At 42.7% G+C, this 19,456-nt stretch overlaps 1 protein-coding gene across 2 annotated transcripts in view; it reads left to right on the forward strand.

The window, feature by feature from the left end:
- Positions 1 to 748: 748 nt before the first annotated feature.
- The window catches only part of ABCG1 (ATP binding cassette subfamily G member 1), a gene marked incomplete at both ends in the record, with an annotated part of 45,998 nt that continues 27,290 nt past the window's right edge, over positions 749 to 19,456 (forward strand). The window contains 3 exons of one of the 2 annotated variants that reach the window (XM_080613426.1): positions 749 to 790; positions 3,774 to 4,028; positions 14,646 to 14,670. In XM_080613426.1, the coding sequence (XP_080469552.1) occupies positions 749 to 790; positions 3,774 to 4,028; positions 14,646 to 14,670 (322 nt within the window). The remainder of the gene's footprint in view (positions 791 to 3,773; positions 4,029 to 14,645; positions 14,671 to 19,456) is intronic. The other variant, XM_080613427.1, reaches the window with a different exon arrangement.

Here is a 19,456-nt window from a genome sequence, read left to right on the forward strand (position 1 = left end):
AAGTCAGCAGCGCTAAAACAACCCCAACAGCAGGTGAACAGCACCCACTACACCTCATAAACATGGAGTTTAGGCCCCATCTTTGCAGGACCATGCTGAAATGCAGGTGTTTGATTTGACGGAGAAATGAATGAAGACGGAAACTCATTGAGAACCTTCATTCTCCCTATTTCTGAACCTAACAGCTTGCTCGGCTTGTAAATCAATGGCACGCAAGTCCCAGGGCCAGAAGAGCCGTCTCCTCATGCGGGCAGGATGGCACAAGACAACATCAGAAGGTGCCTCGACTCCCCGTTTCCTCGGGGAACGCCACCGCGCATCCCCTCCGAGAGGCCATGAGGAAGCCGGGCCGGGACCTTTGGTGGTTAGGGGGTGTGGAGGCAACGCCGGCAGCCCTCCCCAGTGGTGTCCGGGCGATCGCTCCTCGCCCGCAGTCCCCTAGGGGAAGCGTCTGCTGCCTGATTTGGGCAGAGGGACGGTGACGGCCCCGGCCCCCCCCGGAGGGGCGCCCCTTTGGGCTGGGCTGCACGGCACCGCTCCGCCGGCTCTCCCCAGCCTTGCAGCAGGGACCGGGGGGCGGGCAGCCCCGGGCGGAGGCGGCCCCAGCGCAGGGGGAGGTCGCTCCCTCGCTGCCCGCCTGCCTCCCGCAGCCACTCCGGGCGGAGAGGCGGCACTCGAGGGCTCGGCGCGGCGCCGGCGGAGCTGGAGCAGCAGCCAGCAGCCAGCAGCCGGGCGGGCAGCGGGGCACATGGCATGTCTGATGGCGGCTTTCTCCCTGGGCACCGCTTTGGTAAGGCGCGCCCTTACCTCCCTGCCTACCTCCGCGGGGTGCTGCGCGGCCGCTGCGGGCCACGTGCGGGGCTGGGAGGGACACGGGGCGAGGGCTCCGCGGGTAATGTCCCACTGTCCCTGAGGGACAACCGGGACTGATCGGTGGTCCCGGGGCTGCGTCCCACCGCGGGGTGCGGAGCGCGGGGCAGCCCCCGTTTGGCGGCGGGGAGTGTGAGGGGACCGCGGCGCTTGACCGCTAGTTACCTCAGTGCTGTCGCTAAGACGGGGGGATTAGCGGCTGCTCCGAGCATGCTCCTTGCGCCGCTGCGCCCCGTCGTTTTCAAAACAGATTTGCCGAGGCACCGTAACCTTTGCATAACAGCCGGGGCGGCGTGAGGCGGGCGGGCGGCTGGGCAAGGAGCAGGCAGAGCCGGCGGGACCGTCTTGCCGCTGCGGGAGGGCGGTGGGGCCTTGCACGGTGGGCGCCGGGAAGCGGTTCAGGTCCTTAGCGGGAGAGTAAAACTATAGGGGAAGTAAACCTGTACGAAAGCGGCTGAGATGTGAACGTAGTCCTTGAGAACATAGCGCTCTTCGTGTCTGATGCGCAGGGGGGTTCAAGTGGGTACCAGTTTGAAGGGTTTGTTGGTGTTATCCGGTGTGGGAAGGGAGTTGGGGTGTGCTTGAGGAGTTAGTTACACAGGGCTTGCGTAAGTGTGTGGCTGTCGTATCCATGGGGGTTGCCCATCTCTTCGCAAACAAAGATGATCCCTTGACTGGGAGCTGTTTCTGCCATCCCAGGGCCTATGAGGATCCTCACCCCTGGCAGGTGGTGGCTGGAGAAGGCAGGCTTGTGACCAAGGACTGGCAGGACTCTGTCAGTGAAAACAGGCATTTCAGTCCACTGGGTGATTGAAATGGTTTGTTTTATGTGCCCAGAATAAAAGTGTCTGGCTTCATACTGCCAGATGAGTAAGTAGGTGGACAAGGACTTTGCCCAAAGGATATTTCTATTTGAATTGATTTGAACTAGAGAAACTCCAGCCGTCACCTGAATGCTCAAGGTGACCGGCTCACTGAGAGTTGTTTTTTTTTTGATATTCTCTTTGATGTGTGAAGTGGTTCTTCTGAACCAAACAGCTTATGAGTGACAAGCCTTGAAAACATTCAGGAAAGAATAGTGCTAACTCATCTTCTCTTATTTTTTAGGGAAGAGGGAGGTTCCCCTACTTTAACTGTTCAGTTCTAGGATGTTTTACATTACTCTTGTTATGTTCAAATTACATACCATTACAGTCAGCTCTGTAAGAAATCAGGAGTGTTACTGGATACCTGACCTTTAAGTAAGTTGAGGGCATGATTAAAATCTCTTGAGAAAATTAAGTAAGCAGAGCTGATTTTAACCTCCAGAACTTGGGGCTTGTGCATGGAGAACAAGACAGCCCTCGCTATGTAGTGGTTATTTAGGGCTACTTTTAAAATATTTTCCATCAGTGTTATGTAGGACTTTAATATTCTTCATCTGCATTCGTGTCAAGTGACTGATCTGAGCAGCACTGTTTTTACAACATAAAGGAAAAGAACAGTAACCGTGACAGAGGATGAAACTGGCACAGAGAAAAGGGGGCAATGTGACTTCTCTGTGGCATTGGAGGATAAGTAGGGGGAGACAGTGGCTTGACCTACAGCTCTCTGTTTGGAGGTATTCCAACACTAATGCCTTGAAAAGTAGTGCAGCTCATAGGTTTTCCAACAGTTAACCTTTGGAGATGTGTACGTTGTTGGGAAGATGTGACAGCATGGGAAGCCTAGCACAAAAGAAGTCTCCAATGCAGATCTACATTAAAAATACTAATATTTTCTAATAAACAGCTGTGCAGATGTTGGGCCCTGCTTGGGACATTCACCAAACAACAGATGACAGTTAACAGCCTAACTCTTCAAACTTGTGTTTAGCTGAAGAAAATTCATTATTGTTTCACTTTTGGCTTTATACACAGCCTCTTGATATTGGTGCAAGGTGCCTATGCAGGTGAAAGTAATGGAAAAAGTTCCAATTTGTGTGCATAATAAAAAAGAAGAGAAAGGCAGGTGGCAGGCCATCATCATGGTCAGGAGAGGAGGGGAAAGAGATTCAGTCCAAAAAATGCCAAGTGGAATTACAATGAGTGCTGCAGTGGGCAAAGCGTAGTGAGAAATATGGCTGTAAGCATGGAGCATTGACCTTACAATGTCAACAGTGCAAGTACTTTAGCAAGGTTTAATATGTTTGTGTAGCTGATAAGATTTCCATTAGGAATCACTGTCAAGCAAGGAAAGGGTGCAAGGATTTTAGGTGGAAAGCATTGTGCTTTTCTAACAGACATCTAGGAAAGAAGTACTGTTCCAGGTTGCAAAGTCTCCAGAACTATCAGCGCAGGAGCAAATAAGGCACAAAATCATACATTTTAAAATTCACAGAAATATAGCTTGTGCAGCTTCACATTTATGGAATTACATGCCGATCCAAAGGAATGACAGCTCTTAGACTTTTTGAGTGGTTGTCTTTTGAAATGTCTGCACAAATAATTGTTTGGCAGCTCCCTTCCCCCTTCAGCTCTGTCCCAATACAAGCCCTGGAATCAGAGTAACTAGAACCAAATTCTTTTGGGTGCATGAGAAACCAAACACAATGGGGACTGAACTTACAAATGTATTAATCTGGTGCAAGAGCTGCTCTGTTCTGACGATACTAATGTGCTATGTATACACCCTTTGAGGGGTAACTGGTGCTAAAGGAACTACCCTTTGTGTGCTGCCGAATGCGAGGGCTCTTTTACCTCTTCTGTCAAGACACTGGCAGAACAAACAAAAGTTTGGGTTTTGTTTCCCCTTTCACCTTTCAGTACATTACAGTGCTGGGTTCTTGTGTTACTTAAGTAATAATTCTTCTAGTGCAGAAGGTTTGGAAACGTGTTCCTAAACAAAAGTCTGTGAACTTTGTCCATTCTCCAACTTCTCTCTAGAACGGCAGCAATTCTGCTTGTACCATGGCCGAGCCAAAGTCGGTGTGTGTTTCGGTGGATGAAGTAGTGTCCAATGGCACAGATAACCAAGACATTCGACTGATGAATGGACATTTAAAAAAAGTGGACAGTACTCTGACAGAAGCTCATCGTTTCTCCTACCTACCCCGCAGACCAGCTGTGAATATTGAGTTTAAAGAACTGTCATACTCTATCCAAGAAGGGCCATGGTGGAGAAAGAAAGGTGAGAAAAGCGTAATGTTTTGGCTAACATATAAACGTTATTGCCCATGTGGGTGGTCATGCTAGGTGTAATGAATCTGCTGTGGAGCAAGTAGAGGAAGCACATTTTCAGAGTTGCTTTTTGCTTGGCTTCTTGATATACCCACTGCTTCTACTTGACACTGGGGAACCTTCCCAAAGCCTGATGCAGTGGGGTGTGTGGCCCCTTGCACTCCAAGAAACTGTAGGTGCAATAGTTCATACAACTGCATATTTTTCCTCCTAATTCTAAAGTATCTGAAGTAATTATAGTGTTGCTGTACTGCCAAGTATCTGCCCTGTGATCTTGTATGTCTACAATTTGTTGTTGGCGGTGGGTGGAGCATGCAGTAAAGACGGGGGTGAGGGGAAAGAGGATGCTTTTTTTACTTTTGCAATTGGCTGTTTTGTGAAATGGTTATTTTTTTCAATACTATTTCAGAACAGACAGCGTCGCAGAATTTCAGAAGGCATTTGAAACCAGGGTAAAAGTTATTCTCTTAAAGTGCTGTGTTTGGAAATAAATGCTGTGAGCCATAGGAATGTCAGACCATGCCTATCTCTTGGTGTTCTATGATGGGTCTCTCTAAGCTTACCATTTCTTTTAACTGATGAAAGCACTGGCTATTGCTAGGAATGAATCCTAGCATATTCCATAATAGCTAGGAGTAAATCCTAGAATTTAATCAAGGACTAGGATGCTCTTTTGCTAGCTACTTTGCTAATAATACACAGCAAAGAGTTCACAGTCTACAACACAAGGCACATTAAATGGATGCATCTCAAGGAAGGGATGTTACCACTTTCACAATCCAGTTGCACTTACAGTGGCTCTGAGACAGTTCTTCTGGTGCTGATTTACTGATGGGAATAAGGAAGGCATATTCAGCTCTCTTCTTTATATGCTCTTGGTCTATTCCAGTTCTGAAAGGTGGGTGTAAGGTGGCTCCGTCCTTTTTCATCTGCTTTGTATGCATTCCTTTTATACCTTCATCTGCTTTGTGTAGCTGTGTGTTTCATAGAGAGTTTTTGTTTTGTGTGTGTGACTAGTCATCTCCAGAATGAAAACTAGGTTGTGCAGTAAATTCCTGCTAGCACAAAGAAGTAAGCCCAAGACAAAATACTGAAATCTTAAGGAGAATTTTATGTACTAAATTGTGTAACTGCTTTTCCTTGAGGAATTCTCTCTTAGTAATGTAAATTGGTATGGTTGTGTGCTTTAGTTCTTTTTAAGAGATAAGCCCCTTCCAGTATGCTCCTTACCTGAGCCATACTTGATACCTGCACTTGCTCTGAATCTATAAATCCACTGGCTTAAAGGTTCTACTTGAAATTGTTTCATAAAGTACACTGCTGCTGTCTTGAAATTGTGTAATTATCACAACACCAAGCCTTGAATAGTCTAAAAATGTGTGGTATGAAAAACACTGGAGCTATGGCCATGGAAGTGCTACTGTATGTGGACAGCCTGTGCATATAATTATTCATGTGTTGAAGGATGTGCTGACTTGAGGCTTTAATGGCTTTTTTTCAACATCAAAACTGTATCTACACACACCTGCCTTATTTTAATTATTGATTAAAATTGCATGTGTAGCCATACTGTCCAGAGGTGAACAACTTGATTTGGCAGCAACTTTTGTACATTCAGAATTATTTTTTATCTTGCAGAACAAACTCAAGTGTTGAAGTTTTTTTCCCCAAAAAATGGAGCTAGGTTAAAGTGTCTCATGTAAGATTTAAAACCTTGAGTTTTCTAACTGGATCTCTTTCTCATTGGCCTGAAATGATTGAGGGGTTCTATGCCAGAAACCTCTATCCACATTTGCTGAAATGACTGAGTGACATGGCTTGAACCCACTGGCACATCCTGGCAAAATGTCCTGCTGCTGAAAAAGACCTGTTGTGATATTTAACTCTAGGGTATGTCTATGAATAGGTCACTACACTTAGATTTGAAAGAGGAGATTAAACTTTTCTTGCCGTCTATAAGCAGGAGTTCATATTCCCTCCTTACCTGGTCTTGCACCATATGTGTTTCCTCAGGCCGCTAAGGACAGCCTGCAAGTGGCTGTGAGGCATACTGCCTGCCAGCAGGTCTTGGCACTCTTCTGCTCACCAGGGATCTAGAACAGACTTGGGAGATGAACAGTTGATGCCAAGCTGACTATGAGCCAAAGTGTACTCTCACTGCAAGCAAGAGAAACCACATCATGTGTCACCTTTGGAGGATGTGGCAAGTTGTTATCCTTCTCAACATCAGTGAGAGCACAGTGGGAATAACATATTCAGCTTTGAGCCCTCCAGATCAACAGAGGTGTTAGGAAGCTGGAAAGGGTCTGTCAGAGGGGTTAAAAATTGGTCAGGAAGCCTACAAAAAGAGGCTGAGGGAGCTGGGCTTGTTCGGTCTAGTGAAGGGGAGTCTGGTGGATGATCTCATTCTGGCATACCACTAACTAGAGGGCAGCTCAGTGAAACTGAACTCCTGTCAGTAGCACTAGATGATACATAACAAGAGCCAGTGGCCACATACTGAAGTTTGGATGGCTTATGGTAGTCCTTATGAGATACCTGTTCACCCCAAGGTTGATGCAGCCCTGGAAAGCCCAGCCATGTTGCCTACTCCAGGGACTGACACAATACATTGGTTTTAATAGAAATACATCAGAGAAATACAAAACTGAGTTGCCTGAATGGTCTAATGAAGGTAATGACCAAACTATCAGATTCCTTGAATTGTTTTAGTGGTTCTGCAAGTAGAATTGTTTGTGTGTAATTTGGAACGGGCTTGTAGATAAATGCCTCACATGTAAAACTGTTTTGAATGTCTCTTACTCACTTCTCCTCCAATGGGAAACTGTGACTTAGCAATGGGCTTTAATCTGCCTCTGCTTAACAGAAGGGCTATACTGTGCCTCCAGACACTGGTGGTGGTTGTAGCTCTACACTCCTTGTGGGTTTCCCATGCTAAAAGGATCTCTCATGGCTGTGACGTGAAATATTTAAAATTTATTTTTTTTTTTACAAGAATAGCAGAAAACAAACTCCTGAAAGTACAAATCCAATGTAGGAAATATGACTGATTTTTAAAAAGCAATACACTTGTATGCACAAGATGAAAATAAAAAGGGTGATGTCTGTCAGCTCGCATTGTTCTTGGGTGCTGGTTGTGGCAATAAGCGATAAGGGATGTTGTTACGAAAATGTGCCTTTTAAATGAATGGTGTTTCTATTCTGAAGTGGAGATTGGAAAAAAGTTCTGCTATTTCTACATCATCCTCCGTGACTGTAATGAATTAGTTAAAACCTTTTATGACTGTTGGATCACAAAAGGAGAAGTATAGTTTCCTTGCAAAGACAGTTTGTGCCAGCTTGTTGGGGAGGAATTCAACTAAAGAGCAACAAAAAAATGTACTCCTGTCAGTAAAAATGGTATTTCAAAGTAATGTTAAGGTTAGGCTCTAAGTTAACAAAAGGAAGAATAATTAGTAATGCTGCCATTGTGTTCTGTACTTAGTTTTGTTGTTCAGACAATGACACTCATGGTGTGTAACATCATTTACTTTTTATTAAAAACACAATGAAACATGAATTTGCATTGCTTGTCATCAACAAAGAAGCTAAATAAGTCATAGTAGACTTCAAATTAGAATTTTTATTGATTTGTGTCTCAGCCTTAAAATGCCAAATTTATCTATTAAATCTCACTTTCTCTTCAAAAATAAGGGCATTTTCATTCTCAGATTTATATGATAAATGCCACTCTCTTCATTTTAATGAGGTTTTATCAGATTCATAGCAAAGATTGGTATGACTCTGGACCTGATTCACTCATGATGTAATTCCTCTTGAAGTCAGTGATATTAACAGGGAAGTAATCTGGCCGGTGAGTCCTTGATCAGAGCAGCTGTGTATATGACCCATTTCATTCAGCAGGAGTTCTTACCAATATGGAAATTTGGAAAGGTTACGAGGTAAAAGTTTCGCAGGGTCTCGGATGACTTTTCGCCATAGAGCTTTTATGGAATCAGTCAACTTATAGAATCAACTGTTTCTTCAGTTTTGAAGGAGAGAGATTGATCCAGAGATCTTGGGAGGTTAAGGGTCTTCTAGAACTGGAAACATGTCTCAGTCTTTGAATCCAGCCTATCTTTAGGCATGTCCCAGGGGTCTCCTGTGGGTCACCAAGGTTCAAGGTTTGCTTAAGAAAGCTACAGGAGTCCTGGAGTGGAGACACTGATCAAGATCAAGACAAACTGGTAAAGCCAGAAAAACAAAACTTCAGCACACATAGAGCCGAAAATACCTTCTCCTTTCTTTTAGGACGTGGGAGCCAGCTGGCTTAGAGGGGAAGAGAGAGTCCTGTGTTAGATCCAGTGTGGGCTGCTTATATGTGGAAAAACAAGATCTGCAGAGTTTCAGAACAAAATGTGGCCAAAGTTTCACTGCCTTGTAACAGAGCCATTTATCTAAGGGCTGAGGAGAGGATCTGAAAGTGGATCTTATGTGGGCTTCAGAACTGTTTAAGCTGCAGTTTGAAATGCAAACCACAGAAATATATATTGGTTTTACCAGTTTATAAACAAATTATAGGTACATAAGTTTTGATACTAAAACTGCCTGAAACCTGTTTGCAAGAGGATTTTTGAGAAAAGTCAGTGCCTTAGGTTTCTGCTGTTTTTGTTAAAAGCAACATAAAGTAGTCTGAATAGAATGAGTGCTTTGAGGATGAAATTAGAGGTAGTCCCAAATACGAATTGGGCATGACAAGTTCTTTGGAGCCTTCTGTCTTGATCAGACTCATTTAGCTTCACTTTGAAAAGATAGATACATTTTATATACCCACCAGAGAATGTTTGTTCTATTGTTTTTAGGTAGTTTTGCTTTAATGTAGGATGGAAATGGAAATACTGTTTCTACGTAACTTGAGTGCATCCAGGAAGAAAGTAGTAATAAATTTCGAAACTCCACAACTCAGGGATTACTTTTTTTCCCTCTCATACTTGTCAGTATTCATGGTTAATTAGGCAACATTTTAGTTGGAAATTTCTCCATTGTTATTTTTAGTGCCGTAATGACTCATTTGTGCTGCACTCACAGAGTGTAAGATCTGTTAGGATTTGGTCTGTAGTAACCTTTGAGGGAACGGGATCCAGACAGACAAAATGCAGCCGAGGGTTTTTTTTGGAGTGGTTTAGTAGCAATTCAGAATGCATGCTCAGCAGAAAATGTGGTATTTCTGTTAATTTGGGTTTGTTCTAATGGCTCAGACCGTGTGGAAACAATCAGCCAGAGAGGTGCTGTCTTCTCTGTCAAGGTTGTTGCTTTGAGATTCAGCACATTAAACAGCAGGAGTGGAAGGAGAGGAAGGAAGAACCACACTTATTCTGGATTACTCTGTTACGTCCAATGGGGAAACATGGAGCCTTTGGCACGTTGCTTGATATTCATGAAATGCAAAAAGTGGTCATCACGGTCTGAGATAGTGTCATGAGAACATGGCTACATTTCAGCTAGGAGGTCTGTATATTATGTTAATACTGATTCCTGCAGAAGAGGGAAACTTAACCCCCTGTCAAATCATCATCAGAGATTTAAACAGGCTGGGTTTTGCTGATTTGCTTCGGTGCTCTGTTACAAATTAGTTCTGGTACGCGCAGTTAAACAGACCTGGTTCTTTTTAGTTAGGCTTTTTTTACTACATCCTTTCTGTGACTTCATTTAAAAGATTCCCCTCCCCCCCCCGTGAGATATCCGAAAAGGGGGGGAGGGGGGGAAGGGAGGGGGGGATTTGCTCTAAATTATTTGCTAATCCGTGCTGGAGGAGTCGGAAAAAGCCTGTCCTCATGCCCAGCAGGTGCACTGCGGTAGAGGTGCCGCATGCACGGTCTGGGTCTCTCCCGGCGCGGTTACTGGCGGGCAATGCACTGCAGTAACCCGGCGGTGATGCTCTCAACGTGCTGCCTGGGTCCCGGTTGGCTGATCCACGCGCTGTTGCTAAGATAGGAGGAAAAGATGCAGAACAGTAAAGAGCAAAAACCACTTCCCGAGAGAGGGTTTGGGTTGGGGTGGTTTTTTTCTGCCTTTTCTTTGACAGATGGGTTGTATTGTTTGACTGCTTTGTCTGAGAGTGTGTTTTCATCTTGGAGAGCAGGATGTATGCAAATTAAGATCTGTATGTTAGAAGGAATAAACAAGTTAAACTGGTTGAAATGAACTGCAGTACTAATAAAAAGCTCTTCAAGCAAATATTTTGTGGATTCATTTTCAGTGACTTAAAATGTTTCATTAATTTCACTAACATGATTTTTAGCAAGAAGATTTCTTAATGCATATTTCAACCTTGCTAAAGTCTATGCAGTTTTTCTGTTAACACTTAAGCTCTCTCATGATGGTAAAAATATACTGAGTAGTCACTGTTACTGGAATTGTTCACAGTTTTTTATTAAGTGATATATAGCTCTTCCTAGCAACTTCTTGCATGGGTTGTATAAAATAGAGGTTACTGGGGACAAGTCTTGGTCAGCCCCTTTCTCTGATCCTTCTACTGTTTCCCAGCTGAGTATGGCCTTAGTTCAGCATTACTTATTTTCCTTCAAGGAGAATCCATTGTTATTGTTGTGGGTTTGTTTTATGGTGGGTTTTTTTTGTACCTGGAGCTTTTTTTGGAAATGTGTTTGAGTTTGATTCCATGAATTTGGGTCACTGAGACTTTGTGTGAGTAGAACATATTCTTCTTCCTCTTGCTTTTTAGTTTATTAGAACTAAATAATACAATGACCTGTTTTTCATTCTAGCTGATGTTTTAATGCTAGTTGCCATTGTGAAAACTTTTGGCCGAGGAAGGAAGTTTTAGAGCTGTACCAATAAAGCATTTCAGAATTTATATGCCAGGAACATGATGATGGCAGTGGTGATGACGACTTGTCAGGAGTTTGAGCTGTGGACTCTGCTGTTTCCATCTCACAGTAAGCATGTGGGATGGCTGTAACTCACCTTGACAACCGTCCACTACAACTTCCTGTACACTGAGTGGGATTTGATGACATGCTTTGCTGTCCTCTGCCCATACACTGTCATGTCTTGCTCGAGGTGTTGAGGAGCTAGAGACAGCATGTACCATTGTATGGGTGTACTTTTTTCTTATTTCAAAGTAGCGTTCGGTCCACAGTCTGAAGATATTTGAAGTCTGAAGGAAACTGAGGCAAGAGTCATTTTGCAATCGAAGGCTTCAGCCATCATATGATTGATCAGATGGTTGATCAGTAAAAGAAAAGAGAAATCACAAAAGCAACCATGAACAGAAGGTAGCTCAAGAGTAAAAATGCTGTTACGAGTCCATTTTTACATGTGCATTTACATGCCATTTTGGAAAGTGCGTTCTGGAAGCATGGGTGCCTGAACTTGCCTGCTTACTAAGGCAGGTCTTTTGTTCTCAGGGGATTTAATGTCTGAGTTCAGTTGTGTATTCTCTAAAGAAATTAATTGCTTCACACTTCCCTGTAGCATTGTTCTTGTAGGTAAACTGGCTTTGGGAAGCCAGAGCTCAGCAAACATGATACTACTCAAAATGGGGCAGACCCTCCCAAGGAGTACTCAACTGCATTATGATTCACAACTGTACTCATTAAACTGATGGCTACATTTGTCCTCTATTAGAAAACAGTGTTTGGTCTTACTATTAAAATTATCATCTCAAGACTTAATTGAAACAACACACAAGGAGAATCCCAGCAAAATTTACATGGTATTTTAACACATGGCAATGAACTGATTTGGATTTTTAATTAGAGCATTGCAAACTGAAGGGTGGGTGCTCAGCCTCAAGGGGAATGTCCCTGAGGCAAAACCTAAATGAAGAAACCAAAAAGGCCATGCCTTATCCCCAGAACCTCTGTGATTTACACGCTTCTGAAGTATGTAAGGATATAAGGCTAACATAAGCTGTATAAATGACAAAAAAAGACAAAAATAAGATGGAAGTTTAGGTCAGCTTGCCATTGTGAGAAGTTAGAGAAAGTCCACCTGGCCCAATGTCCTTTCTTTGACAGCAGGTAGACCGAATGCTTGGGGAAGAGTTCCAGTGCAGGCAAGTGTGTAGTAGTGTTTCCCTGGGTTCTTGCAGCTTGCAGCTCAGAGATTTCCTGAACTAGGTGTAGTATTTTGTGTTTACTAGCTCTTGATGGATTTTTCTATTGTAAAACCATTAATTTGCTCTCTGAACCTAAGTGAGCTTTTAGTGTTCATGCTGGTACCTTGCTATTTACCTCCTTTTTCAAACCATTCAGGAGTAAGGTGGACAGAGCATAGCCCAATAAAGATTCCCTGAGACTCAGGGGTAAGCTTTCTTTATTGATTGACCATTGAGTCCTACTCTTTTGTTTCCTGTTGATTTATCTGCTGTCTCATTTATTTGAGAACTGGCCATCTACCTTCTTGTCAGATTAATTTATCTAAGAACTTTAATAGCAGATCTTGTTGAAACATGACATTCATGTAAGATGACAAAATGGCCTTCTTTTTTTAGGTATTACTTCCAAAAGGCATCACATGCAATTTATATTAAGAAATCTTGTAATTTACCAGAATTCTGTAGTAATACCAGAGGCTTCTATACAAGATCTGTCCTTTTTCTCTATGAAAAGCACTGGGACAGTAGCAAGCTGAGGTGTTAGGAGTTCACATTGCCTCACCACTGTGCCGGCTTTGAACCTAGAAGCTAGCAATTTTTGTTTACCACTGTTGGTACAGAGGATAGCAAAACCACCATCCCTTACTTACATTGTGCCATGTGGAAAATTTAGTTATCTAATAGAAGGTAATTTGCAAGCACAGTTTTAATGCCTAGGACTGGCAGAGTCCTCCTCATCAAGCACAGGACCAAGGTGTAGCAGGCATTGTCTTGATCTCAAAGCCTATGTTAAGTAGGAAATGGAAAGACTGAAGGTCCCCAAATCCATTCAAACATAGTCACTTTTCCACCAACCTTCAAATATATGAAAAGAATATATAATAAAATATGTATGGAAGAATTACTTCCGTTTTCAAACAATTCTTTAACTCGTTCATCCCTGAAACAACGTTAAGCGTGATGGGAAAGGGTTATAGAAGGCCAAGCAATTTTGTTTTCAGTACCTATTTAAATCTCAATAGCTTCCTAAAAGTAGATGTTCTTATATATGTTTCACCTGTTACTGAAATAATTATCAGGAGGCCTATTGAAATACCCCATCGGTGATGATTCAGGTATTAGAAGATGCTCCCTTGTGAATTATGTGCTTTAGTGTAGACGTTTACTTTGGTCTTTGGATACTTCGTCTATAAGAGAAGATTTTAGAATGAATATCTGATACAGAATACAAGTGGTAATATAAAATACAGGAGGACTTTCGCTGTGTAATTATCTCTGGAACTGAGGGCAAAATAGTTCTGCCTAGGAAATGATGTGGCTGGAAACACATGCTGCAGAATGTCTTGAGTCATGCTGGGGGAACCTTTGTAACTGCATTTCCCAATTGGACTTTCTTGTTGCTGTTAGGCTTGTATTCTCATTTACAGTTCATTTAGATGTCGCTGATTTCAGGGGGAGAACCAGGTGCACCCTGAAGACTTAATTCTCTTCAAAGGCAATACAGATGAAGCCACCCAAATTCTTATCAGGAAGAAGTATGTGGAATTATATAGTAGTCAGACTGAGTTAACCGCTTCTTTGTTCATTTTTTGTTACGTATCTGTTCCAAAGAAAAATAACAGCAGAGACCTTGGCTTTACAAGATAATTTACCATCTGCCTCTCATCTAGTATCTACAGCCTACATCTTTTGTGTAAGAATCATACTTCTTCCTGCTTTGCATGTTTAGAATGATAACAAATGCTGCTTATAATTGCAGTACATCTGCTACAGGAGAGAGGAGAAGGTGGAACATGCAATGGTCAGGTTCTTGGGTAACTGAGACCTGTGCTCTGTCTCTTGCAGACAAGAGGAATTTCAAATGAGGTGATGCACCTAGTTAATATAAAATTTGAAGAACAAAAATCTGAACTTTTTGATACTCTTTTTAAGCAATAAAGTTAAATTCTGCCCTGTTGCATCTGTTCTCTGCTTGTGGAAGCAGTCATGTGGATGAGGCTGCACCAACAGAACATGGCTAGTATAATTTTTTCAGTCATGATTCAGTTACTACATCAAATGCTTCAGAAATTAAACACTGTAATAGCACCAGCATGGCAGAGCTAAAATTGTAAATGAGTACACAATTAAAAGGTAGAGGATCGAAGATAAATAGTTGCTATTAGAGGAAGGTCAGGGTTTTTTTTCTGGGTCAAAAAACCATGAACTTCAGCCAGCTGAATATGAATATTGAGGCCCAGCTGTCTACAAGAACTATTTGAGGCTCATGAAGCTGAAGCATGTGGTGACTGTCTGGGATGGAGCTCCTTTTCCTTCTGCACTTGCAAAGGTGAAGGTCATATGCTGCCACCAGTGAAATGTGAGAGTCAGAAAGGCAAGTTAAAAAGTGGAGGGGTGTGTGTGTGCACAGCTGAAGCCGACACGTTACTCTCTTGGGTTTTGGTTTTGACCCTGAGTCTTGGAGAATTACTAAAGGAGAGTTTGCCCCAGAGGAGCAAATTGACAGTAAATATTAAGCCTGCATACGCTGGATCAGAGACCTTTCTGAAAACCAGTTGGGTCAGATCTGTTTTGTAATCAGAACTGCAAGTTCTTCACAACAAGAAGTTTGCGAGAGCTTCTAATTGTGGTGATTGTAAAACAAGACTATTGGCAGTAGCCAGATTTGGTGGGGCTTTGGGACCAGAGGGGATTTCTCCAGCCCCAGCCCAATTGGTATGTAGCAGCCTTGTTTTGTATTCACAGGTCCAGCTGATAACAAGGCAGAGCATGTATTCCCAACAGGCACACACACATGTCCATACATGTGGTGCAGTCAGCCAGCCATATGGACCAGCACAAGGACAGGAGTACCTTTAGAGCACCCACCTAAACACAGACAAGACAGCACTTGTGCAAACCTGACAACAGTGTGAACTGTTGGCTCGCTGCTATTCCTCCCCACTGGCTGCTTGTGGGTTGCACACACACACAAGACAGGTTTCTGGACAGTTTTGGATACTGTTAATCCAGTCACTGGCCCAGACTCTGGTCTCCAGTTGTTGGTACCTGGACCTGCAAACCATCAGGTTTGCAGTCTCTTGCTCCAGTAGCTGACATGCAAACTTCTGTTACTCACTGGTGAAACCATCATGATACTTGCTAGCATTCATGCACATGGGCTCACAGTAGAGACTGTTCATGCATCTGTCTCCTTTAATCTCCTTTCCATCTGTTTTTTTCAGGCTTGTTCCTCCTCAGTCCTTGATCCATCCCTTTTCCTGCCTTTGACAGTTCCCCTAAATATCCTGTCATAAGTATTTCTCACTGTCCCTAATTCCCATAGCCAGCCCATGGCTGGTTTTACACCATCCGAAATTTCTGTTCCCCCTGCATGACATCATAAGTCTGTTCCCCAGCCAGGCCATTGTCCCCTCTATCTTGCTTGGGATTCCAAGGAGAGAGTTTCTCTCTTGGTGCATCTTGGTGGGCTTTCCTCCAGGAACAGCGATCCTGTCCTTTTCTTTGAGTGTCTTCAGACTGGCTGATTCAGGGGTCTGTGTATGCTGGGTACGTTAGTAGGGTTGATGCTCTGAGCCTCAACTTAGTCTCTATGCTCAGTGTGACTGGCCTTCTATTTCATAACTGGGCAAAGACCATTTTTAGACCTTTTTGGCTAATCTGATTTTTCTAAGCTTTCCATTTAAAAATAAATGAAATTGGCTGGCTGGCCAGTCACTTGTTTAAGCCCATGGGAAGTTTCCCTCTGATGTAAGTCATCATTGAAGTGGAACTCACACCAGCACATTATTACACGTGAAAGTTTCAGGAAGTTGTGGGTAACTGCAAACAGGGAATCAAGTTGCTGCCACTTGTGATTTATTACTCAGGTTCTGCTGTCCTGAAGGCTGAGTTATGACTATGTGTGCAAGCTGCTATATCAAAAAAGTCAGAGGAGGTTGACAGATATTCCTGAAGAAGGTTGACTACTTGATTTCTTGTCTGGGAAAAAGACGATGTAAACCTCAAGGAGAAATACATTACCTGAAGTAGTCATAAGTCTATGAATCCTAGGATTACTGTAAGACTAAGTGTTCATAGAGAATGATTGTGTCTCATCCAGTAATAGTATGACACCTGGGGACACCAAAAGAAAGATGAAACTTCAGAATATTCATAATAACACTTACTATATTAAACTTTACATATTAATATAAAAATATATTATACTCCTTAGCCTCCAAACAGAAGTATTGGCATCAGTCTCCTGAAACCCATATACTCTAAGTATGCTGAGTACACATGGGAAAAACACAAAAATAAATAAAAATAAAGCAGGCCCCCCCATACAGGACATGGCTGAGGCATTTTAAACCCCAGCATTTCATTCTTACTGACAGGTAGCAAAAATTAACTCCCCAAGAACATGAGTTGGGGCAAAAAGTGACACACATTGTGCAATAAAGAAAACTACCTTTGAAGGCAACCTACAGCTCATCTCAGATGTTCATACTATGCCACTTTTAAAGTACAGGGCCATTTGAACTTTGAAATCACCACAATAGCATAATGGACAGTTTACTCGAGGAGCAGGTACTGATAGTCTGCCAAGAGTGTTGTCTTATGATTGAAAATTTTGGACCAAATTTATCCCTGATATAAATAAACCAAAATGAGTAAAGCTTGCTGAAGGAAGAGTAATACCTAAACCACACTTTTTTACTTATTAAAATGGTTTTCTGCTAAAACTGCATTCTAAATAATGCAAAAGCTAATGCAGTTCATGTGAAATGTCAGTGTTGAATTGAATGTCAGAGAGCAACCACTATGCTGTTTGAGCCAAACTAGACTTTTGACTATCAAGATAATAAAGCAAACGACATCTTTTTCCCACTCCTTCTTACCACCCATAGTTATAACCTGAGAAAACTTGTCCTGACTTGGACTGCAACTCCTGTCCAGATACTCGGCATTACAAATGAGAGAGTGCAAGGGATGTTTACATGGGGGTGGAAATGTGTCAGGAGACAACATCTGATATAGGAATGTCTCAAAGCATCGGAAACCCCCCTTTTAGAGTGCAAAGAGTAGTGTATTGCTTCTTACAAAGAACTGTAAATTTTGGGTTTAGTGATCTATGAGTATACTGCATATGCATTGTCTTTACATATGTAAAAATGTGCTCAATATAATGTATAGATGCATCTAATATATAGATATGTGTAAATATAGGCATGTGGGTGTATATATACATACTATCTCTGTTTTCATATATGTATATGTTTATATATGCACATACGATCAGACACTCAGGTATGTTTATTTATGTACAAAAACTCACTGTGTATCACCATAACAGATATTTTGAAGATAACAAGTTATAGAGGTGCCTATTCCTCCTCCTTTGTAGTGACACAATATTACAATTAAAGAAAAACAGTAACAACCTGATTTTTTTAAATGAAAAGCAAGACAATATCAGTTGCTTGGAAGTGGTTCAAGGCTGTTGCTACTGGATTAACAGCGTAACCAGCTAAAATAGCAGGAAAAATGACTGCAAAATGGAAGCTGTTTTATCCACCTGAATGCCAGCAGTGTAAAGAATGGCATAAAGAAAAGAAAGCATTTTGCTGGTGCTTTTCAATAGAGACTTACTGCATTACATAAGTTATTTACTGCTGTCAGTCATTTCCCTCGTAATCAGATTGCTTATGCTTTGTTCTTGTTTTCTTTAGAAGTTGTATGAAAGAATGGGTTGGAGCTCTTGTGTGTATCAGCAGTGGGTCCAGTTCATACGTGTTTGGGCAATTTTGCCGGTTTATAACTGCCGACATCATTGTCTGAATTTCCTTCTTTAATAGGTGAGCACTATTGCAACTCACTTCCCTGCTGGGTGTAAAGGAAAGTATGCTTACATGGCAGATGTGTGCTACTTCTCCTTGTTTGAATAGTGGTTTGCTGTTGACAGAAATCTCGGAAGGAGTGTGTATCTTGGGGTACAGAAAGAAAAGACAAATGCAGACTACTGGGAACATGTGCTTTGACTTGCAAGAGCCGCTGAGACAGTGGTGCAAAGAACAGGATTATGGTAGAGATGTTCATCTGGCTGAGTTTCTTGGGGGCTAGAAGTGTACCTTCCATGCACCAAGGAGGGCAAATAACAGCTTCCAAGATTTGCAAATGAAGGGTACTTCCAGAAATAGCAATGTGCACACAGTGGGTGTCCATGTTCCCTTGTGGCTGCATTTGCCTTCCCTGAGCACTTCTGATGTGGGGAAGAGAAAAGATTGGTGGGGATATTGTCTGGTTATGGTCAGCCTTGAGAAGATCCACTCTGTGTGCCCCTTACACCCGGCATATCTCGGTGGTGTGAGCAGGAAGTACTCTGTGGTGTCTTCTTCACAGGGATGAAGGGAATGGAATAAGGTGGCAAGAGATGACATTGCTGTAATCATCTCTTTTGCTAGTCAGACTGTCACTAATACACCTCAGGATTTGTGTGAATTGCCCAGAGTGTTTGAAAAGATTGTCTCTTCTGTCTCTTTAGCTCCCCTAATTATCCACACTTGTAGCCATTCTGACACTAGAACACATAGGAAAGAGTTGCTCCAAGTGCTTCCAGGGTGTTTACAACTGTACACAAGGAAAGGAGATTGAAGATACAGTCAAGATTAACCTCTCCTTTTGTACTGCAGTATCATTATCTAATTAGATCAAAAGCAAAGCCCTGTGGCTTAGTCAGTATTAGAGCGTAGGCACCCATTTCAGGAGGAAGCCTTAGAGAAGAGCAATCTTCAGCCGTCCACCTACACCATTTTCTTTGTGGCTTTGGAAGATGGAAAAAGTGACAGATGTAAACCTCCCCAAAGGCAGTTGCATGTTCTCCTTCTGCGCATTGTCTTTAAAGAGACTCCTGCCTCCTGAACCACTGACTCTTGGGTGATCTGTGTGGGGATCCCTTGTCTTTGCTGTCTCTGGGCTGCTGGGGCAGAGACAGAAAAGCTCTGCTGGAATTCGGTGGGTCAGACTCTGAGGAGAGGATCTGCTGGTTTTGAATCACCCATGCTATTTTGTCGCCAACACAGGTAGCCTTTACCAGGGAATTTGGGCTGTGATAAGCTGGATGGAGAGGGAATGGGAGGGAGTGGAGAATTCTTCCCAGTTGCCAGAAAAGGCCCTTTACCTGAACAAAGACTGTTGACACTCAGTAGTTAGTTGCTCTGCCTTTCTGCAGAAAATGGCCAAGATAGTTTAAATATATGGAGATGCTGCAGCTGAGGCTGTCACTACACAATTCGTAGGACCCGTTCTT

The sequence above is a fragment of the Psittacula echo genome (assembly GCF_963264785.1).
Source record: "Psittacula echo genome assembly, chromosome: 3".
Lineage (NCBI taxonomy): Eukaryota > Metazoa > Chordata > Aves > Psittaciformes > Psittacidae > Psittacula > Psittacula echo.